This window comes from Mus pahari, chromosome 7 (genome assembly GCF_900095145.1).
Source record: "Mus pahari chromosome 7, PAHARI_EIJ_v1.1, whole genome shotgun sequence".
NCBI lineage: Eukaryota > Metazoa > Chordata > Mammalia > Rodentia > Muridae > Mus > Mus pahari.
Genome location: NC_034596.1, coordinates 53,528,645 through 53,552,908, shown reverse-complemented (window position 1 = coordinate 53,552,908; position 24,264 = coordinate 53,528,645). Strand labels below are relative to the sequence as shown.

The following is a 24,264-nucleotide window of genomic DNA, read 5'->3' as shown; positions in this document are numbered from 1 at the left end:
ACTTGGGTAAGACCAGCCCAGTTGTATTTATGCTTTTGAATAGATATTTCGTGGGCCTTTACACCAGAATTAGGAGGGGTATTCCCAAACCTCTCTCAGATTTACCAATTCTGAATCTCAAGAGGTGAAGCACAGTAAAATAGATGTTTTTAAAGATGAAAAGCTTCTCTAAAAAGCCCCCACAAGTTTCCTTGGCTGACAGTCACACATTCATATCTCATACAATTAGCAGGTCAAAGGACAGAGAGTGTCCCCTTTACTGAACACGTGAGCTCAAAGGTGTGAAGCTGGAATCTGCTTTGCTGTCACAGTGAAGGGGTGCCGAGTACTGCAGAGGACAAGGGTAGCAGTAGCCTTTGACCACAGCATAGTTGCTGGTGGGGATGGTGACTCACATGGGGTTTTGTGTTCCTTGGTTGCCTCTTCTTTAAGTCGACTTTTATGTATTACATCAAATGTCAAAAAAAAAAAAAAAAATACCTGGTTTTCCTCATTAATACGCGTTTTTTGACATCTAGAAGGCACCAGAGAAGCCAGAGAGAATTGACATTTGGGAAGAAAATGAAAGCAATTGATTTTAGGATAATTTAAAATATATTTTTTGGATCACACACCACCAGCATAAATCACTGGAATATAAGCTTGCTGGTGTGTTATTGCTATGTAGCCCCTACTAATGTAGAACTGAAATGACTATATAGTCCAGGATATTCTCAACTTCCTAACAGGGTCAACCACGCCCGACAGGTGTAATACATCTAACCTTGTATTCGACAAATAGTTGCTGAGTAGCATCCAGATGTTGTATTTGGCCCTGGGGAGACATCATCAAATAACAGACAAAAAGCTCTGCTGTGTCCTTGTGGAGCTGACGTCCTTAAGGGTGTGACAGAGAATAAATCAGTCAGACAAGCTGGATAGCATGCTTGAAGACATAAGTTTTATAAAGAGAAATAAAGCCGATAGAACACAGAAGTAACACCTGAGTAGAACTGCTGGAATTCTGATAGACAAAAGTCAAGATCAAGGCTCCCTGAAAAGAGAACACGTGTGCAAAGATGCAGAGAAAACAAGCGGTGAGCCATGCAGACGTGTGAGGGCAAGGACCCAGAGGAGGCTCATCGTGTGAACAGACACTGGAGTGAGTGTGCCTGACCCAAGAGCAACAGGAAGGAAATAAATGAGGCTGGAGGAGAGCGAAGACAGAGCAAAGAACTCATGGGTTACAGGGAAGATGGATCGCAGGACAGGCTAGGAGAGGGAACGTGGTGCATGGACTTAGGTTTTATTTTGAAGAGAGGGGAGAAGAACAGTGGAAGACTGAAAGATGGGAGCCATCTGATCCATTTTTTTCACTACAATAACACCATTGAGAACCTCTCTTGACAATAGGCTACAATGAAGGCCAGTTATACTTATTCGGGGATGGTCATGACTTGAGTAAAGGCCTGATACCCTCATCCAGGTGAGATATGCTCATGGCTGAGCCCAGGGCAATAGTGATGAATAACAGACGAATGTGTTCAAGGCCTCTAGCCTGAGTAACTGTAAAGGAGCAGTTACTTTCTGTTAACAGGTCTAGAGACTGTTGTGAGTGAAACAAGTGTGTGGAGAGAAAGATCTGTAACTGCTTTAAACATGCTAACTATGCAGTAGCCATGAGCTAGCCAAGTAGGTGGGTAGCTGAAGGTGTACCACACTTGCCAGCATCTGAGTGATGGTTAAGGTCAAAGGATGGGATGGCAGTAATCTGGCATTGTTTTTCAAGGGTTTAAGAACTACCCAATATATCCAACCAGTGGTTTTCTAGCACATTAAAGGAGTCAGGCAAAAAAAAAAAAAAAGTTAAACTCCATACATCACAACAATAATATGAAGTAATCACTTTGTCAAAGTAATATGGAAGAATGCATACTCAGAACCCCACAGAGTGTGTGCATATGGCTTTTAGCTTATTAAATTCACACGACTCAGAGACTACCCATTTCTGTTGTCTTAGTCAGCTGGTAAGAACTCAAGCCCTTAACAATTGGTACAGAGGTCTATCAAAGACAACAGGAACTAATAGCCCTGGCTCAGCTTCTCCTCCAATCAAACCCCAAACATCTTAGCTCCTCCTAGAAACGAATCAGAGCTTGATCAGGGGCTGTGCTCTGATCCCATGCCACCATTTCCTAACTCTTTTACTTCTTAGTCTGTCTTCTCCTAAAGTGGAGATGCTACCATCTTCTTCATGTAAGCCTTGAATGGAATAACAATTGTGAAGTCTTTTACAATTGCCCTTTTGATTTCTAACTTGATTACAGTACAAGTCCAGAGTGTCCCAATACTTTTCCTTTGCAGACTATTAGTAGATTGAAAGACGACCAAATCAGACTACAACTTATAACTTTAAAAAGTTCCTGGTCCAATGAATAGTTTGTAGTGATAATTGTTGAGTTCTCTTTAACTCTGAGACCACCAGGGGGCACCTCAAGAAATTAATTTTGGAAAGGAGTATACTAGTTGAAGACTATAAAGAGTCTGTGAACTTCCAAATAAGACCTGTACTTTGGAAGCAGAGAACACTGTGTTCTTGATATACACATCTTATTATTTAAATTCCTTGTTCACAGCAAAATTCCCTTGGACTGGGTCACATACTTGGGAGAAGATTCCAATTGTAAAGAACATCTGTAAATTCTGGGTCTTTCTTCTTCAGCTGCAGTCAAATATGACCCTGCTGCTAGGCCAGCCTATTAAGCCAAGCAACTAAGTCATTTTCAGAGAACAGGCACAGAGGATGCCTCTATTTTAACAGCGATATTTGAGAATTAGTTTGTTAACTTTGCTGTACCAATTATTTTTCCCAGAGTGGATAAACAGATAATGTATAACCGGGCGTGGTGGCGCACGCCTTTAATCCCAGCACTTGGGAGGCAGAGGCAGGCGGATTTCTGAGTTCGAGGCCAGCCTGGTCTTCAAAGTGAGTTCCAGGACAGCCAGGGCTATACAGAGAAACCCTGTCTCGAAAAAAAACAAAAACAAACAAACAAACAAAAAAAAACAGATAATGTATAACTGAGCCAAGCTGATGGCTAAATTGTATAGCTTCATAGCCCCAAATTACATTGCCTTTATTGACAAGTAACCTTGAATTACTAGTAATAAATGACTAGAAGGTTTATTGTTTCTTCAGCATGTTATAACTTGAACTAAATAAAGTATTTAGATGCATAATTTATATTCTATTCAGTTAAAATTATACAAGTCAAAAAAAATACAAGTCACTCAGACTATTGATATCGATCTAAGTCATATATGTGGATCTGTCTATTTACAAATATATATATATATATATATATATATATATATATATATACACACACATATATGTATATATATATATGTGTGTGTGTCTAGATTATATATGAATATACATGTACATGTATATGTATTTAATATTTAAATATCACCTAAATGTTTCTACATGCTATATCTAATAACATAATATTTAGGGTATCATATTCACCAAACAATGTAGGCCAAGTACAGTAACAAGGATGGACTTTTTGTTCTGCCAAGTCTGAGAAGTCTTCATGGAGAAAATAAAGGTGTCAGTTAATATAGGACAATGGAACTACTGTGTTAACGTGTGGGCCTAGAAATAGGTCCTTCGCCTAGCACTTAGCACAAAACATATTTATGAATGGATAGATGAATGATAGTCATTTCATGAATGAGAAGGGGAGAAATTAAATACAGAGGACAAACTGTAGCTGAGAACACGATGTTCTGAACAGAGCAAGGGACTCTCTCTGGGCTGGCCGATGAGAACGCACCAGCTCACCTTCTCTGCATTTTTGTTTTACTTTACTTTGTCTTTCAGTCCCTTTTCCCCATCAGAGCCTCCACATAAGGGAAAGACTGAGTCTTATTTCCAAAGAGAAGTGTGCTCGTTATGAGCAAGGTAATTTACTGTCACCAACAAGTGATGTATTTATTGTGCAGTTGGTCATAAGTAAGTCTTCTGTCGAGTGATGGGGGAGTTAACACCTGCATTTTACCAGTGTCATTCACCACTCTGGTTGCTTCCCAAGGCTGTTTTCACTTTTTCTATCCTTAGCATTTCCTTCGGGGCTCTGGGTGTGAATGCTTTCTCCCTTGGCCTGTACTGAGCAGCCTGCCAGCTTCCCAGGGATGGAGCCACAGACCCACTTCCTAAATGATACAGACAGCCAAACGTATCTTTTGTGCTTTAGAAAGGAGAAGTTTTAATTATTGTGATAAATTCATACTGAAGATTCAACTTTAAACATGTATTCATAAAAAACTTTAAAGAATTCTTCTATATCACCTACAATGAAATTGATATGGTTTAAATAAAAAAACATATCAAAGGACTATAACCAGATACTTTATTCAATTAATTCTCAGTAATGGATTAATAAAAATTATTGTCTATGAGAACCACCACTGGACAAAGTGCAGAATGAGAAACTTTGAGGGTTTATTAATGAGAGTCTTTTTTTTTTTTTTTTTTTTTTTTGGTTTTTTCAAGACAGGATTTCTCTGTGTAGCCCTGGCTGTTCTGGAATCCACTTTGTAGACCAGGCTTGCCTCAAACTCAGAAATCCTTCTGCCTCCCCAGGTGTGCGCCACCACAGGTAATGAGAGTCTTAGATGAGGTTTATTCATCAAAGCGCTCTCCTCAAGGCTCAGGGATCTATTCAGAAGAGGAGGCAAAAATACTGTAAGAACCAGAGCTGGTGAATGACTCCAAGTAAAGGGTGTCTTCCAGACATGATGGGAGTGGGGCAGCACACCAAAGGCCTGCACAGGTTCCAGCCAGCTGGGTCCCAGCACTAAGAAGGGGAAGTGGACACAGGTTCCCATCGCTACCCAAAAACTATCTGCAATTGATAGCTGCCAGCAAAGGAACTCAGTTTTCTCCAAAGGCGTCCCGGTGGGTAACCACACTTCCTGGGAAGCCCCATGCCCAGAATCAATTGTATTTTTGTCTCATTTTGCTTTATTTGGGCCGTTGTTGTTGTTCTCTCATTTCGCTTCTTTATTTTGATGTTTTTGGTTTTTTTAATGTGTGTATCTATTTTTTCATTGTTCTTTTGTTTTGTTTTTTTGTTGTTTTGTTTCTTTTTTTTGGAAAAAGAGAGGGAACCATAAACTTGGGAAGTAGGGAGGCCGAGACGATCTGAGAGGAACTGGGGAGGGGAAAACATGATCAAAATTTGTTGTATAAAATTGTTTTTCAATTAAAACTTTGTCTGTGTCTGAAGACCTAATGTGAATTGAATAGGGAAAACTTATATGGCCCCAGGGTGAGGGGGATATGGGGGTTGCTCTCAGAAGCAAAGGAGAGGGTGGATAGGGGAGGAACTCTGAAAGGGGGGACAGGGAGGGGCAATATTTGGGACATTAATTAATTAATTAATATTAAGTAAACAAACAAACACTCCTTCTTATTTCCATCCTGTGAACTACTGAGACTTGTGGAGTGTAAACAATGTCAGATAATACCCTAAGGTGTCACGTCAGAACTGTGCCCTGAGATACCCTGCCCATCCAGGATTGGAAGCCACGCACGCATAGTCCAGGACTGGATGAAGGCCTCGCTGTGTTAGTTATACAATGACTACATGTGGATGAGAAACTGGGGTGTAACTGTGAATAAAGAGGGTGTTATATGCCTTCAGTCAGCTTTGTATTGGATAAGTTTTAAAGGAGAATGATGCGAAGGGAAAGGGGAAGAAAACCGACCAGCACAAGATCCCCGTTCCAGCACAACTTGGAGAGAATGACTGATTTGGGTTGGTCTTGTTGCCAAAAGGGATGACTCAGGCGTTCCAAACCAGAGCTGGAAATCAGGAGGATGCCTGAAGCCTGAAGGAAGAACAAATTGTCAAGATGTGATTGACCGTAAGGCTTCAGAATCAACTGCACCAAAGATGAGCTTGGACAGTTGCCCAGAACAGAACTGAATGGTGATGTTCATTTAGGCCCTGACTGTTGAAATAAAATAAAATGTAGTGATTGTACTCTGTTAGACATACAGATGTGTTAATGCTTTCCAATTTCCTCAACTGGGGATCTGGTGTCGCTCTCCCTGTCGCTCCTGTTTCATGCTTCACCTGTATTGTTGTAGCTTTGGATGCTTACTGACTGCCAGGTTCTTGGCAAAGAAGTAGGTTCCAGGTGGAGGTAGCCTTCTCATGGCTTCGTGCATTGCAGGTGGCTGGGCTTTTCACCTTGGAAACGATTCCTATATTTGTGTTGCAGTCTCAGAGAGTGTACAACTGTGTATGTCTGTCCTGGCCTTTCCAGGGTTAACTGTTCCTAGATTTAGCGGATGAATCTGGCCTCTTTTGAGGCATGATAACATTTTCTCCCTGGGAATACCAGAAAAAGACTGGCTTTTCATGGTCAGGAGATTTGCCTCTCTCTCTCTCTCTCTCTCTCTCTCTCTCTCTCTCTCTCTCTCTCTCTGTGTGTGTGTGTGTGTGTGTGTGAGAGAGAGAGAGAGAGAGAGAGAGAGAGAGAGAGAGAGAGCGCTCATGTGTGTGTTCCAGTTCAGTTCTGCGCATACATGCATCCTAAAGTCACACTCCACCTTATTTGGTTAGTAAGAGGTAGGAGTTTGACGCAGTTTCTCAGGTAGCCCAGGCTGGCCTGGAACTCACTGGGTTCTTAAACCTCTGATCCTCCTTCCTCCCTCCCCAGTGCTGATATTGCAAGTTGTATCCCTACACCCATTTCTTGGAGTACTATGGATCATAACCAGGTTCATGGATAATGAGCAAGCACTCATGGGACTCACATCCAGGAAGTCGAACAAGCCAGCACTCTGCCCACATCCCCAGCCTCTTATGTTTTGAGACAGGGTCATTCACTGAGCCTGGAACTCTGTCACTAGGCTGACTGGCCATTGAGTCCCAGGAATCTGCCTCTCCAGAGCTGGGATACAAGCTTTTGTGTGGGTTCTGGGGAATCTGAACTCTGGCCTTTATGTTTGCATCTCCCCAGCTCCAAGCTGGAAATATATTTTATCTGCTATTCCTTGCTTAATGGATGCTGAAAAAAAAAAAAAACAAAACAAAACACTTATCAGTTGAATTGATAATAAGCTTTCTGATGACTGTGGTTTGCCTCTCTGTAAAAGTCAGTCTCAAGGAAGCTACACTACTTTTCTTTCTCTTGAGGAACCACAAAGAAGGAAGTAACCCTCATTACTGTCCCCAGCACAAAGCCTACTGAAAGCAACTCAGAAAATCTCTTAGCCTGACTGTAAGAGTCCAGCTCTATAGAACAAATAACTTTCCGATAAGTAGTTTTTAAAAGAACAACACTGAAACCAGCAAGGTGGTGACTCAGGCAAGGAAGGGGAGGGGATCAGAACGTGGGCTTTCTTTCCACTCCTTATTAGTTTCTCCACCTGAGTCAGATTTGGAGAATGTAGAGCCCTGCCCCATCTTTACTCACTCCTCACCACAGTCTAAAGTTTTCAGGAGCTAACTTAAAGCAAGTGGGTTTTTTTCCCATCTACCCAAGTGGAAATGGTGTTGTAAGATACTCAAAGGTTTATTGATCTCTATCTGGATACTTGTTCTCTTGATGTCTGAAGTTTAGAGTTTAAAATAGGATAACCAAAACCTGTCCCTCACGATGAGCAACAGCAGAGAAGCATCTTTGAAGGTTTGCCTTGCTATAGGTGAACCACCAAAGCTGACGAAAGCCAAACAAAGAATCCCACATCTCCTCCACTCGTTCATGCAGACTCTATCTTTCATTCGTTCTTTGATGACCTTCTAGCCACCCATATGTTAAATTGTATTGTACCTTAAAGGCAAGATAGGAAGAAAAGTGAGGTAAACTTACTTCCTGCTCTTGGCACAAACATGTTTTAAATAAGCTACGTGTGAGCTGTGTCTTTGGGAAGAACACGTGCAATGTAGTTTTTGATCTTCGTTTTATAGATGTACATAAGTACTACAAGGCCTGTTTTGATTGTACAATTGAAAACAAATGTGATCCAAGTTCATAGCACTGTGTGTCTAACAGGTTTGTAAATAACAGCTCTCCTTAAGCATGTGACATGCTAAGCATTGTAAGCTAATGGCTTTGAAGACCTGGAATGTCCTCACATTTATTATGACTTTGGTCTGCTAGTAACCCATCTTCTACTGTATCCTTAGGATCTCTCATAGGCTAAGGTTATAATACATCATGTGCTCTTAGAAAAAAAAAAAGGAGCCTAATTCATTTCTTTTGCAATGACTCTCAGTCACTTTCTGCTAAGCGCTTTATTTACACTTAGTTTGAGTTTTATTGCTGTGAAGAGACACCATGACCAAGGCAACTCTTATAAAAAAACATCGTGGTGCGCACTAGGCTCCGCACCACGATGTACAACGTCCACAAGCAGGGATCTCCAAGACTACTGATATAAATAAAGAAATTGTTTAAGAGAATTTTGATAGTGAAAAAAAAAAAAAAGAAAAGAAAACCTTTAATTGGGTCCAGCTTATAGGTTCAAAGGTTTAGTCTATTATCATCATGGCAGGAAGCATGGCAATCGGCAGACAGACATAGTGCTGGAGGAACTGAGAGGTCCATATCTTGGTCTGAAGACAGGAGACTGAAATTCCATACTAGGAGAAGCCTGAGTATAGAATACCCCAAGGCTTCACCCCACAGTAACACATGTCCTCCAATAAGACCACACCCACCCCAACAAGGCCATAACCTACTACTAGTGTCACTCTCTATGGGACAAACATTCAAACATACGAATCTATGGGGGTCAAACCTATTCAAACCACCACACTTAGAAATTAACAAGTATCTTTAATAAAAGTATTGCTTAAGAATTATGGTTTCAAGGACTGGAGAATTAGCAGAACACTAGTTAACTGTCCTGGCTAATCTTCCAAAAGACCTGATTTCATTCTCTAATTTTTGCTCTGAAACAGCAAACCAAACTAATACAAGCCAGAAGCACAGGAAATTGACATAGCAGGCAGTCAAAGACAAGGGTAGAAAAATATCTTTCACAAAAGAAGTCATTCCTTTTTGAAGTTTTGAAATCTGTGTATCATATTTTGCAAAAGGAAACTTCAATAAACTATCAGCTCAAGCTAGAGAGACAGTATCTGCTTGGGACTGTCTCACATTCTCCTTTCCACATTATGTATGCAACTCTTCCTTTTGTCCCAAGGGACAATTCTAACAGATTTTTTAGATTTCTTAGAGGACATGGCATCAAAGGTCTGCAGAAGCCATGCTGGCTATTGGGACCTTAAGGAATATTTTCTGGATCCAGAACTCTGGGCTATTAATAGTCAGCATAGTTCAATTGTATTTAAGTAAAATTTTACTGCAGTTGTTACAGGGTATCTCAGAGAATTAAAATCAGAGGTAAATATCCAAACATTGTCTATATATAACTAAATTTAAAGAAATCTCTATTGCAGATTCATATACCCAGCACCAGCATTCTCTTTCTTTTCTTCCTTCCAGTCTTCCTGAATAGTGAATTGGTATCCATGACAAGAGGAATCCAGGTTACTTCACTTCCTCCTCTTCCTCCTCTTCTTCCTTCTCCTCTTTCTATTTTGCCACAGTAGATTGGCTTCCTCCAAATAACAGAAACATGTCTACTGTTGATTTGCTGGTTTTATGTTTTAGAGCTTTAATCACACTAAGCAAGATGACTGTTCATTACCAACCTCTAACTCTGGGAGAAAAACTCAAATAGGACTAGCTTGAGTTGTATTAAAGAATTAGAATATGCTTTGGGTCCTTTTAAACAAGGTGTCTGGCCATCTCCTGCCACCCAGCTGTCTCATACTGTGTTAATAAGTTGGTTCCCATGATTCAAACAGACTGGGTGTGGTAGTTCCCCACAGAAGCAGTGCTGGCATGACCATCGGTACATGGCTACTGTTGCATAGATAGTCCATGCAAACAATGCAGGAAATTGGGTGATTCTAGAGTCCCATTTACCAGCTAAAGTTGCCTAGGATCTCTTGGAACAGTTAAAACTGTATTGCATAAAGTTCAGGATGGTGGGACAAGGTCACTGTACATAAAAGGAGCTTAGCAGGGAGAGGAGGACAATACAGCCATGGAACATCGCCAACATGAAGCAGAGGGCCCTGGACCTCCTGGCTCTTTACACATTAAACCCTTATGTTTCACCCAGCTGCCTCTCTGTTCCCGCCTGCCTTACACCTCTTTTTAATATTTTCTTCCAAATGAAGTCCTTGTGTGTTACTTACAAGTCAGTCCTCTTCCAGAAAAGCCACGCTGTGCTTGAAACAAACATCTAAAACAAGGGAAATCTTGTGTCCCCTTGTTCGTTTCTTGGGATCACAGAATCTGATGATTGAAAAAGGCCAACCTTGATAATCATCATGCCCACACATTGCCACATCTCACCTCTGGTATCTATGACAAGAGGGATCCAGGCAGCTTGACCATATGTCCAAGTAGAACCTACCACTTTTCAGGAAAAGCCATTCGCTCTTTAGACAGGTTATCCTCTTAGAAGTACTATTTTCAAGAACCTCCAGCTGGCTGAAGTCCATCTTCCTTTGTTGCTTCCATCTCTTGATGCCAGTTCTTCCACCTGGAAACAGAGGGTTTCAGTATCTTCCCACCATGTCTTTCAAGAGAGCCACTCTGTTCACTGTATTGCTGTCTAAGATTATTGCCTTAATTCAGCATCTTTTCAAACTGTTCTCTACTTCTGTAATATAGGACATCAAGTCCACCATTACCCTGAGTATTTGCTTTTTAAAACTTTGCTTATGTATTTCTCTTACTTCCCCCCTCATATCTACTAGTAATTTTTCAGACATGGAAAGACCTGCACAGAAAGAACACTACTAGTCACTGCTTTCATTATAGCTAAGGAACTTCCAGCCACAAAAGTTACCTGTTCCCAGTAGGAAGATCTTGCCTGTGCTCTCATGCTCAAGAGTGAAGACTAATTTGGTTAAATTAAGTTTAAATGATTAAAAGGTATTTAATTTTTACAAGTGTGTTGCCAGGAGGAGGGAGGGTTGTGAAAATTTACACACCAGTTGTTAAAATTGGGAATGAAATGGGATGTGGCGATTTACAAATTCTTATAATTCTTAAAATTGAGTTTTCTTTATTTCTAATACTAGCACTCATATGCTCTATTAAGTCAAAGCCCGTGGGCAAAGTAAACCTATATCAGGAGTCACAGTTAACAAGCTTTTGTTTTAAACCTGTATCAGAAGTCACACTTAACAAGCTTTTGTTTTATGTGCAAAAAGAACTCAAAGGTAAGATCCCCAAGAGCAACCCACCCTGGAGGAACTAACAGCTAGAAACACAATCCTTTGCTCCCTCCTTAAGGGTGCCATTTAAGCCAATGAACTAATAAAAGCCAGAGGCTACAGTGTTGGGGTGGTATCTTAGTCAGGGTTTCTATTCCTGCACAAACATCATGACCAAGAAGCAAGTTGGGGATGAAAGGGTTTATTCAGCTTACACTTTCACACTGCTGTTCATCACCAAAGGAAGTCAGGACTGGAACTCAAGCAGGTCAGGAAGCAGGAGCTGATGCAGAGACCATGGAGGGATGTTACTTACTGGCTTGCTTCCCCTGGCTTGCTCAGCTTGCTTTCTTATAGAACCAAGACTACCAGCCCAGGGATGGCACCACCCACAAGGGGGCCTCCCCACTTGATCACTATTTGAGAAAATGCCCCACAGCTGGACCTTATGGAGGCACTTCCCCAACTGAAGCTCCTTTCTCTGTGATAACTCCAGCCTGTGTCAAGTTGACACACATAATCAGTCAGTACAGGTGGGTAACAACATGGGAGGTTAGCTGAAAGAGGCTCGTAATTTTTTGTTCTTGAAGCATAAAGAAAAGCAGACTCAATTTGAGGAAGTTGGAGTGAGGGTTGGGATCATTCAGAGGCACTTCTGACTCATGTAAAACAGACATAGTAGCCACTCTTATTTGTAGCCACTTAGGAACTCATCAAGAGGATGAGTTACTTCAGAAAATAGAACAGGATATTCTGTTTCAATAATTGCACGGTGAAAAGGAAGTTATGGCATCTCAAGCTTCTTAGACAGTACAGTTTAAAATTTTGACTCCAAATATTTTTTTTAAAAAAAATGGTGAGTTTTAGTCAATCAGAAACATTTGACACTCATGCATAATTTATTTTTGTCTAAATTAATTAGACACAGTAGCCTCAATGCTGACGTTGAGGGACTTTCCCCACACTACCAGTCCTCATAATCCTAAACCTGGCCCTCCTCATTCTTGCTCCCCTCCCACTAAGGGAGTTCAAAAATACACATAACAAATGAAGGGTGAAATGGGAGACCTAACCCCACAGGCTCAGAACTAACCAGGAAAGTGAAAATTAAAGGTTATGTTGCCTCGCTGACCTCACAAGGTTCAATCCACTATGTTTGGGTTTAACCCTAATCCCATTTGGTTACCAAATTTAAGGGAATACAGAGCCTCCAACAGCTTGAAGTGACCCACGACACAGAGAAAATAAAAACCCCTTAGAGGGAGAAGAGTCTGCATGTAGATAGGTAGAGCTTGTGGCCACATTTCTTAGATTATTCTTGATAATCCAGACCCAGGATCACTTAGCCACCCTCCTATTGTCATAAGGGCGGAGATGCAGGATTCTTATTGTCACTCTAAAACTACAAACTTCGTAATTAGCATTCTGGATTGGATATTCATTTTCTTTATTCATAAACAAAAGCAGAACCACCTGATGTCAATTTCCTTACTTATATAAAAATATTTTCTTTCTCCAATAGGTTGTTTGGCTTTTACAAGGGAATTATCCCACCCATTTTAGCTGAAACACCAAAAAGAGCAGTCAAGGTAAGTACTGTGTGCTTTCCCTCCAAATGTCAACAGAGGTCGGTGACAGCTTCAGTATCAAGGCACCCATAGAATCAAGAGATGGCTTGATTCACTTCCCTTAATTCACATCACTTAAACACTAAAAATCTTAATGCAGAAACTGCAGGATAATACTTATTATAATTAGACTTGGTCTATCTCTCAAATATACATATTTGTTTGTAAGGTTTTTTTTTTCCAGGCAAAGGTATAATGAGGAACATACATACACACACACACACACACACACACACACAGTGTCTAAAACTCATGTAATTAAATCACAAACCCACAAAAATGCTTGGACCTTTTCTCAAGCAATTCAGAGATACCGATTTGGAGCAATGAATATTGAAGAAAAAGATGTAGAAAATCCTAAAATAATTTCTGTCTTATGAAATAGACTATTTATTTGTGTATGATTATCAAATGATATTTTTAACAAGTCAAACTTATTACTCCCTTTAATATCTCCTGTTAAAATTCTCTGTTGTTGCATACAAAATTCTTATTTGCATTTCTTTAATGTATAGCTCTGGAGATTTGTGCACTATTTGCTGGTAATCAGGGTACAACCGAGAATGTGAGCCAGACCCTTAAAGGATAAAAGACCTGCACACTGTTTCCCATGTGTTCCTCCATGCACAAATCCTAATTGCAGTAGCTCTAACTGGCATGGCTCTCCCATCCACCCCCATCACTGACATCACCAAATGCAGCTTCGTCTTTTTATAAAAATAGCCTAAGAATAGACGTAAAGACTTCCTTTCCAACTTTATGCCATTTATTTTAATGACATCAAGCTTTTTCACATACTCAATGTTTATCCCCAATACTCCTGAAAAGCAAAAAGGAACAGCTTACACACTGTTACTGAGTAAATGAAGAGGTTGACTGGGCTTAAAAACATGATGAAGTAACCAACATATATACACAAACATCAAACTTTTGCATTATGTCAAATAGTAATGTAATAGAATTTAAACTCAGGTCTCAAGTTCAGAGAAGAAAGCTTCCGAGCACACTCTCCCTATAACCGTGTCGTCTTTGTTGCCCTGGATTTTTGTGCTTTCCTTGTATTATTGCTTCAACCCAAATTTCATTATGAGGATCTGAATCGCAGTCGAGGATCTGGAAAAAGTTCACCAAAGTACACAAAAGGGCTGAATTGAATTATGAAATGGCTTCACTTGATAAAAGATTGCCCAAGTAAACAAACAGAACAGAGTTCCTGTTCAAAAGGAAAGTCACTTTGTCTCCCTGGAATAATATATTCATTTGTTCAGTGTTTTCCATGTATAAATAAAGTGAGTTGTAATTAGCCTTCTTCCTGTAGCCATTTCCCTTAACGCTATATATTGGAGACAATTTGCACTTTAAGAGGATTAAGTTTTATCAATGTTGAACAATCTTTTACAAAAGGAGAAGGAAAAAAAAAACCCTGAGCTTTATAAAACTGAGTTAGTCTCTGAAAAAAAATAATAAAGCAGTGTTCCATGTCAGAACAATGGTTAACAGATGAACTGCTGGGCATCTGGGTCTGGTGGATGTGTCCCAGACATCTTGTAGCAAGTAGATTTTACCTAAAAATTATTGAGACATATGGTAAGTACGTTGGCTTTTTAAGTCGAAGTTGTAGTGAAGTGTATTTTTGCCAGATGGATAACACCAGTTTTTCAACACAATTTATGAAAACATTCATTTTATAGATATTTATCCTAGGATTTGTGAGGAAAGCAACCACCTTATTGTAACCATGTCATACCTCATAAACTATTTCATTGTGTGTCATCGAAGTTTATCTCAGAAAAACATATTCAAAAATTGGGGGGCGAGGGCATCTACATGCATACACCATGCAGGTATATCTCCCTTGGGATGAACACTTTAGTTACAATTGTTACTATAATCAGAAACTGGCAACTTTATGCTTGTCTGTATTTTATTGTTTGAAATGAGGTTCATCATTATAGTAGTGAGACTTGTAAATAAATCAAATTTCTCCTTTCAACAATTAATGCAGAATCAAACTGCAATCAATGAACAGAAGGGAAGACTTGAGCAGAGGCACTGGGAGGTGGCAGACAGCATGTGCTGGCTTCTATTCCTAGTATTCTATTTGGCATCCCAAGGCCAGAAATGAAATTGCTTTCTGTGTTCAAATCTCCCAGGACTCTTTACCATGACCAAACTGATAGAGGGTTATAGACTGTGAAGGCTTCTTGTTCTCTATTGTGTTTCTGCACCTACTCTGTGCAGAACATAGTTGGTGTATAAATGAGTAAATGAAACAGGAAGAAATTCATAGGGAAAAGAGTTTGTATGTGGAGATGATCTCTTCCATTTCTCCAAATCTTCATATTGATTATTTAAAGTTTCTTGAATGCTAAGACCTCACTTCTGGTTGGGATGCAGTAACAGGACCAGATTAACTGACCCACATGAGCAACAGCATGAACATTACCAATGAGCAAAGTACTTGAAACAAGGGTTTTATCTTCGAGACACTGACATCACATAATAAAGGACAATAACATCTATGAGAGAGGAAACAAACAAGATGGGCCCTATGAGTGACCCAGTGTACTGCCCTGAGCAGGTTTTTAAGGCTCTAAGTAAGGAGAGTAAATAAAGACCGAAACCAGTAGAGTCCTTGGTTCAATCAGACTGTAGGAATAGTAATGTTACTGGAGTTGATGAGATGGGGGAAGAAGGAACTGAGGTCTTCAGAGAGACCCTCTCAAGTATTCAGCCTTAGAAGCCTATGAGAGAACTCCTACCATCCAAGAAAGGACAGACTATCTAAGAGAATTAGAGGGTCATATGATAGTACACAAGGCCAGTAGCAGCCCCTGTGCCTGCCAGCCACTCTGGAAAGCCTGTTTTCAAAGGGCAATAAGAAGAGTGCTCAGACGGATCCTGCCCTAAGAGTAGAGATGAGCACCGTAGTGAGTACTTCTCATTGATTAGAAGATTTGAATGGCTCTGGCACAACTCAACTGTGTCTGAGCACAGAATCGCCAGGATATTAGGTGTCTCAATGGGTTGGTTAATGAGCATGGTTTGAAAACCAAAAAAAGAAAAACAGAGACTGAAAAATGAAGGACTAGAATTGTCCCCAGGCATCCACTTGGAAATCCTCATAAATGTGGATAGAGTTATGGGCTGAGTCCATGTCCCTAGACTTCTTGTCATTCCAGTTTGTCTTTGATCCTTGAAACAGCAGAAAGCCAGAAAGGGAAAAAAGACAAACATTGAACAAATGCATCTCACACCATAAATTACTAAGGAAATAGAGATTTCCATGAGGCCTATCACCTCCCAAAACATTCAGGACCCAACACCAGCATGGAGAAATGCTTCCAAAATGATACAGGACATTCCTATGGGACAGGAAGTCAACACAGTGACTAATGTGATGGTGGGCATGAGTATGTGCTGGCCTTTTTTTTTTTAACTAGAGATTGAACACAGGACATTACTAGGCTAGGAAAGCACATTCATCAGTACTGAGGTGCAGCCACAGCCCATACCCTACCCCAGTGGTTCTCAACCTATGGGTTGCAACCTCCTTGGGGGTCAAACAATCCTTTCACAGGGGTCACCTAAGACCATCGGAAAACACAGATATTTACATTAAGATTCATATTAGTGGCAAAATTACAGTTGTGAAGTAGCAATGAAACTACAACAACAGGAGGAACTATATATTAAAGAGTCTCGGCATTAGGAAGATTGCCCTACCCTCTTGTCTGATAAAATTGACATCTGGATTCACTACAGTAGCACATACAAGTAGCTCAAACAAACACACAAGCAAAGAAACAAAATCCCTAAGACTACTTTGTTTTTTTCCTTCCAGAATGAATTCTAGAGTTTCTCCTGTTCTCTTATCAAAACAGGCCCATGTGGGATCAGCAAAGCACGAGTGTGTGCTCAGTTTACTGTATTTCTAGTACCTAGAATGGAAGGAATGTAATAAACATTTAGTTCATTGAACAAATAAAGTCCTTGTTCTAGGAAAGTCTATGTGCATACTTCGTCTGAAATACCACGGCAATGATCTCGTTCTTTAAAAGAATAAGAAGAGTCAATCTGCTGCTAAATGACTCTTGGGTTACCCCAGGACACCAGAGGTCATGTACCCAGGAAACCACCTCTTTCTAATAATACACCGTAACTAGTCCCCACACTTCATTATTTTCTTTTTCTTGTCCTATTTTTCTAGGCTTTAAAGTAATAGCATGATTTATCATCCTATTTCTTAGTTCTTAAGAATCAGATAGTACATGTCCTAAGAACCTTATTATCATTGGTGTTGGTAGTAACTCAGTTCAGTGTTCAGGCACAAAATACCCTTGCCAAGCAGAGTTCTTTCCCAAAATATAGAGTACAGGGGAAGAAAACCGAAATATAATATATGTAGGGATTATTTCATTTTGTCGAGAAAAAATGTGTTTGTACAACTCAGTACCATCTTCTGAAGGTGCCAACAATGTCACTGCATTAATGATCCCTTCTTCACTGTCATGTTCTTAAGATCCAAAAGGAAGGAATAAGGTTGAGGACAGTCTGTCACTGAGGCAAGGAGGTAGACCAGATAACTTTGATGAGCCCTAACCTAATTTATCATGGCATCTTTGCGATCACTTAATGTTTAAAAATTCCATGGAGCTGTCAGGAGAACAAGCATTATACATGTAAGTCAAGGCTGAGAAGTGAATGTCTTCTACAAATGTGTTAGAAAGTGGGGCATTTTCTTGGAAAGTGGTTCGTCGAGAATGCATACAAGGGTTACAGGTCTCCGAGCCTATAATTTTGAATCACTGCCATAAGAAAGAAGTCTATTGATGTCTGGGGAGACTGCAAATGCTCATGGTAAATGGAGGTTGTATGGTTCATTTACCGCTATAAGGGATTCCATCAGATTTTCTGTAAGTTATTATAACTACATTTGAAAAATGTGAATGGTAAAATGGGATCTAATAGCAACTGCCCCAGACAGGATTAAAAGCTATGTTAGATGGTTCATCATTTTAAAATACTGATTAATATAATGATTTACTGAGGGACTTTCAGTCAATTAGAGAGTTTGTTGCAGGAAATTGTTATAAATCTCTAGGTTTGGTTTTGTTTCACAGTTTTCCACCTTTGAGCTGTACAAGAAATTTCTGGGATATATGTCACTATCACCAGGGCTGGTAAGTGAGAATATTTATTATACTTAAGTGTGTATGTTATTTCATAAAGCAAACTCCAGAAACAAAAACTCTTTTGATTCCCAAATCCCAGCTACTAAAATATGAATTTGAGTTATTCAATGTTCAGCTACTTGTTGAAAGCCATCTTCATAATAACTCACAATCTGGCTATTTTATGACTCTCAGTGATGAATTTATGATAATAATGATATGTCTGGAAAGGCCTTTATGAGATACGGTCAAGAATATAAAATAAAGACTACATTCACCTTTGGAAACCAAAACATGCATTTGTTTACTTATACACTGCATGTATCTATTTATGCAAAAGTCAATATGCCTAAGATTATTTCCTAACAGGTCAGTTTCCCAGCTGTTGCAGAAGCTGTAGTAAATATAGGACCTCAAGTCACTTGGGATAAAATCACTCTGTGGTCAGAGTCAGACTGAGGGCCTTTTATTGGAATGACTATGAACAACTCAGCCGGGAAGAATAGCGGTCCTACAATGACACAGGTCAGGTATTTTACAAGGCTCACTTGGTGACTGGCCATTGCCCTGTGCCATTGCTCCCTGCTTGGTGACTTTGCTCCCTTTCATAAAGCGTATTAAATTCTGTTGACCAAATGTGTGTGCACTGAGAGCCTGAGAGCAAGCACTGCATGACCCTCCCCCTCCCCCGAACCTGGAAAGGAAACCTGGAAGCAGCATAGCATCAATCTATATGGCAATGAACCTCCCAGCCCTGGGGAAAGCCCTATTTGGTTGCTAAAACCTCAAAATTCCACTGGAAAGGCAATGATCTTGCCTCCAGCTCTTTAATTATAGGTACGTCTCCATGTATGGTGGAGTTGCAGCTGATAAAACCTCTGTGAGCCAAAAAGTAGGGGTACATCCAACCCACCAAACTTTACAGCTGAGTAGCAGAATGCATTATAGAGAACTGGTTGCTTACTTTCCTGAAGGGACAGACAGCCGAGAACTGTAGTTTACTTCTGCTACCCAGCATCATTCACTCTTATGGCACTGCTGGTCTGGGAAATGATCAAAATCCAAAGTGTGGACTGCATTTTATTTCTGCATTGTCATAAACAACAATGACAACAACAATCATGAATATCAAGCTATTGTATATCAGGAACCATATATCCTTTTCTCATAAAGTTTGTCTCAGAATGTTTACTCTAACAAACAGACTGTCAAAGAAGTGTTTCTTATTCTCAAAATTCTCACATGCCCACTTTCTAGAAAAAAATCCGTTTCTAGACAAAAGCTTCCAAACCAGCCTCCAAACTAAATGGGGAACCTGCAAGGCATGCTCTTCTCCTATAAGGAAACCGCAAGGCATGCTCTTCTCCTATAAGGTAACCGCAAGGCATGCTCTTCTCCTGTAAGGAGCCATTACGCCAGCAACCTCAAATGGATAAGATTTTGTTTTAAATTCCAAGCTTGGAGTGGTGGCCTCACACTTTGAATCCCGGCACTCAAGAAGCAGAGGCAGGAAATGGATTTCCATAAGTACAAGGCTAACCGGATCCACATAGTGAGTTGTAGAACAACTAGAGATAGACGGTGAAATCCTTTCCCAAAAACAAATATGCATGTGTGTATGTATGTGTGTGTTTGTATGTACATATGTGTGTATGTATGTATGTATGTATGTATATGCATGGATGTATGTATATGCATGAATGTATGTATGGAAATGTGTCATTATATAGTTTTTCACAGTATCTTTCCAAAAATCATTCTTAATTCTGGAAACATCTTGAGGAAAAAAGAGATTAAAGACGTCCCAGTGAGATTAAATAAAACAGTCTCCGGATGCCTAGCTGGCTGTTTCAGAGACTCCGCAGGTCTTTTGACTCAAGATTTGAAATGGAAAAGTATTTGGCCATTCCATCTCCTATAAATGAACTCATGTAGACCGTATCTGGTCCTTTTCTTTTCTTGAACTCATTTACTCTGGATTCCTGTTTGATACAGTGAGGCATTTAGCCGTTAAATATGCCCTGGTGCTCACATGAAAGCCAGGGAGACTGGAGACCTGACAGCAAAAGCATGTCTCTGCCGCAACCCAAGTAACACGATCTGCTGATATCTGATCAATTCTTTTGACAAGGGACTGCTGAACACTGGTTCTGACAGCAAATGTAGCTAAGCTATAAAGAGGGACAAAAAAAAGTGAATTGCTTAGAAGACTGCGTGTAGTGAGTAATAAAAACCTGGCATCTGGATTTTGACTTTCCCAGTCAGAAGAGTTTGAAACTGTTCCCCCCCCCCCTCGCTGCTTTTCGGACTCCATGATAAAAGTCTGAGATAAATGAGAAAATATTTGGTCATTTACCCTATACAAATTATGCTTAAGATTGTAATGAAGTGGGATAGATATATGGAAAACATCATTGGTATTCTATCTCTCCTAGAATCTGTGTGCAGCTCCATTCTTCCTCTTTTCCATGGGAAACCAGAGCAGCCATGTTTGGAAAGCGATTTAAAAGTACTTCCATGCATGACTTGACCCCTGTAGAGAAACAAGAGTTAGCATCTCTATTTTACAGTTGAGGGGATGGGAGCGTCCAGAGTTCTGTGGCTGGCATGCAGTCGTAGCAGCACAGAGCACCTGTGTGACCACTCCTCCTGGCCGCTGTCTCTCTGTACCTACATTTGGAGGTGTCCACTGGATTGCAGCCTCCCAATCCCCTGAACCTCAGCCAACCCCACCTCCACTTTAAAGATGTAGAGCATTTATTACCCCCATCTTTCTTCTTGTCACTTATTTTGAAATGATTAGAGACACTACTAAGAATAAGAGGCATGTGAAGCCAGGCATGGCAGGCATGGCACATGTTTGTAATTCCAGCTTTTGAAAGGCTAGGGCAAGAGGGTCACTAGGAGAGTCCAAGGACAGGCTGGACTCTAAAGGCCTTGTCTCAAAAACTGAAAGGAATGAATGAATGAATGAATGAATGAATCACATAGAAGATGTCCATTTCCCATGGATTTTTATTCCTCTCCTATTTGGACACAAAACTGAGCTTCCTGGGATTAGTTTAATAGCAAGAGTTTTGAAGGGTGAAAATCTCAGTCTCTCTCTCTCTCTCTCTCTCTCTCTCTCTCTCTCTCTCTCTNTCTCTCTCTCTCTCTCTCTCTGTGTGTGTGGGGGGAGGGGGGTGTAAGTGTGTATGAATGTCTGTTGATTAATTATTGTCCTTGTTTCTAATGTGCATTTTCTGGAAAACTTATAGGTTCTCTTTGTAGAATAAAATTATATGAAATTGTTGTTTTCTATTGCTAATATTTTTTGAGATGGTGTCCCTTTATGTAGTCCTGGATATCCTAGAGCTTGCTATGTAGAACCAGGCTAGCATCACACTCAGGAGATCTGCCCTCCTCTGCCTCCCGAGGGCTGGGATTAGGCTCCTACTGCTGGAATTCAACCCATCAACAAAAAGAATCTGACATACAATCATCCTTTGATAAATGTCCTAGGTTTTAGAGGAGCCCCTCCAGAACATCCCAGATATTTTTAATCAGTTTTTATTACTCAGATTCTAGGTGCAAACATAGAGTAATCACACCTTTAAAAACAAAAACCAGCTGTGATGTGACTCAGTGTAGCGCTTTGCCTACTGTGTGAAAGGCCCTGACTGTGAGTCTCAGGGTTGAGAATAAAATAGAGACTGAATGAAAATAATTTTGTTTGTTAATAATCTTTAGTAATAGCTCTAAGAATATGACTATTCATTTGAATGGTTCCAGTTATGTACCTGGAAGGTGGCTCCTTAATAAACATTTTATTTGCAGTTCTGTTCAATAAAGGCATCTAGGTAGAGATTTAAAAATAGAGCTCTTCCTTTACAATTTAAACTCATTATATACATGATGATGTTTTAGGACCCACCTTTAACCAATCAAACAGCCTACACTTTTGTTAAAGGAAAACATCATTGTTGATGGGACTTTGACATTTTATTTTGAAAACATTAGGATGTGGTTTGTGGCTTCTGTAATTTCTTGTCCTTGAATTGTCAGCATCTAATCAAGCATTCAAGCTGTTTAAGTAATGATGTATGGTACACTTGGAGGGTTTCTTCCTTCTCGTCCTAACTTCTGCTGCACTGCATAAGAAATAGAATGTTTAATTCAACAGGCATGATCAGTTGTTTTAAAGCATTGATTGACTTATTTTCTAGACATTTCTCATCGCTGGATTGGGATCAGGACTAACAGAAGCTGTCGTGGTTAACCCTTTTGAGGTGGTAAAAGTTGGTTTGCAAGTCAATCGGAACATGTTCAACGAGGTAACCATTTAATGTTTTCCTACTATTAAGGAAATATAATGAAAAGGCATGTGTGTATATACATACATAAAATTATTAACCCGGACCTCATACACTTATAAATCACAGAAAAACATTCTTTAAGAAGTAGAATAAGAAAAAGTTGAATATATTCCACAAAGCATCACAAATCCATTAAGATGTGATAGATAAACAAGCATATATATTTTTTAGAGTGTTAATGAAAAGTATAGTGACTTGGTAGAATTTTCCCCTAAATTTACTTTTACACAACATGAGAAGATGCTGTAGCAAACTCACTGAGGTGATAGCATGATTGTGCTTTTAGAAAGATGAAGTCATTTTTTTTTTTAAATTAGCTCACTCCTTTCTTCACCCCACCCATAACCCACCCCAAAAGTTTCTGATAATCTGTCAGAGTTGTCTTTGGGTTAAATCTGAATGAGCAAGTGTTGAAGCCTGCGTAGACGTCACCATTTGCACAGTGGTGGCTCTTGACATCTAATCACTGGTACACGGTGTTCCATGCGGACAGCTTCTCTTGGTGTGTTCTGCCTTCACTTCCTTCTAGTTATCTAATAATTCCCTTTACGCTGCCAAATTTCACTGTTCCTGCTGTATTCTTTTTGGATTCTAAACACAAAGCATGGGGAAAACAAGGGGATTAACATTCCAGATCCCTTTCCAGCATTTTAAGTCCATATGTGGGTAGCATGTGGTATGAATTGGTCTGGGGTATCTGCTGACCTGGATTTTTCTACTGAAAAAAAAAAAAAAAAAAAAAAAAAAATATATATATATATATATATATATATATATATATATACCCCTGCCTACTACTTAAGCAGCTGGTAATGGGTGGAGACCCCCTCATCACCAGCCCACTTCCTGCCTGCTAATAATGCCTGGGCGGTTGCTGACAGCTTCTTTGGCAGGGGGTTGGGATAAAGGGGCCTTACTCACCTGTTTCTGCCAAGACCCAGAGTAGGGAAGCCTGGGAAGGGTAGAGCTGTTGTACCTGAAGGTGTCTACTCAGATGAACTCAATCTAACCCAAAAGGTTAAGTTTTGGTTTTGGAGTTTGGGATTTTTTGTTTTTGTTTTATTGTTTCTGTTTTTTGTTTGTTTGTTTGTTTGTTTTTTAGTTTCAATGGTTTTCTGAACATCTGAACTCTCAGTGTAGCCCAAGATTTTCTTTTTTTATGTTCTGTTTTCCAGTCGTTCTAGCTTAAGAGAAAATGAAGGTGAAACTTAGGAATGTAAAAGGAGAGGGGTCCTTTTCGAATGCCCCCATCAGCATGCAGCATCTAAAACAGTTCCCATGAAAGCAGCCTAAGGAAAACTAGTTTATTAGAGGAGGAAAATGACCAGCAAGAAGAAAATTTTGGAGATCACCACTCAATGCCTCATTTTGCCCATGAGGAAGCTTGTCCCAGAGCAAGGGGAGCCAAGGAACAAACAGGTTTTCAGCTGGAGGTCTTTGTCCAGGCAACAAGTGACACAGAAACAAAAACAGAGAATGGTACCAAGGAACACTCACTAGAATAAAAATAAGGAGTGTCCACAGGTACACCACTTGTGGGCATACCCATGAAAAACTCTATAACCCAGCACAGATACAATTGCACAACCATGTTTGTTACATGTGCTATTCACAACAGAGAGGAAAAGGAACCAACTTAGATACCACCAAAAAAAAGAACACGTATGAAAATGTGGCATCTATGAACAATGAGATTTTTACTTAGTTTAAGGATATCATCCTTAGTTAGGTAACCCAATCACAAAAGAAGTCACTAGATATGCACTCACTGATAAGTGGATATTAGTCCAGAAACTTAGAATAC

At 39.9% G+C, this 24,264-nt stretch overlaps 1 protein-coding gene across 1 annotated transcript in view; it reads left to right on the top strand.

The window, feature by feature from the left end:
* The window catches only part of Slc25a21 (solute carrier family 25 member 21), a 463,351-nt gene that overhangs the window by 394,277 nt on the left and 44,810 nt on the right, over positions 1-24,264 (top strand). The window contains exons 4-6 of the mRNA XM_021202516.2: positions 12,826-12,892; positions 18,055-18,114; positions 22,311-22,418. Coding sequence (XP_021058175.1) covers positions 12,826-12,892; positions 18,055-18,114; positions 22,311-22,418 — 235 coding nt within the window. The remainder of the gene's footprint in view (positions 1-12,825; positions 12,893-18,054; positions 18,115-22,310; positions 22,419-24,264) is intronic.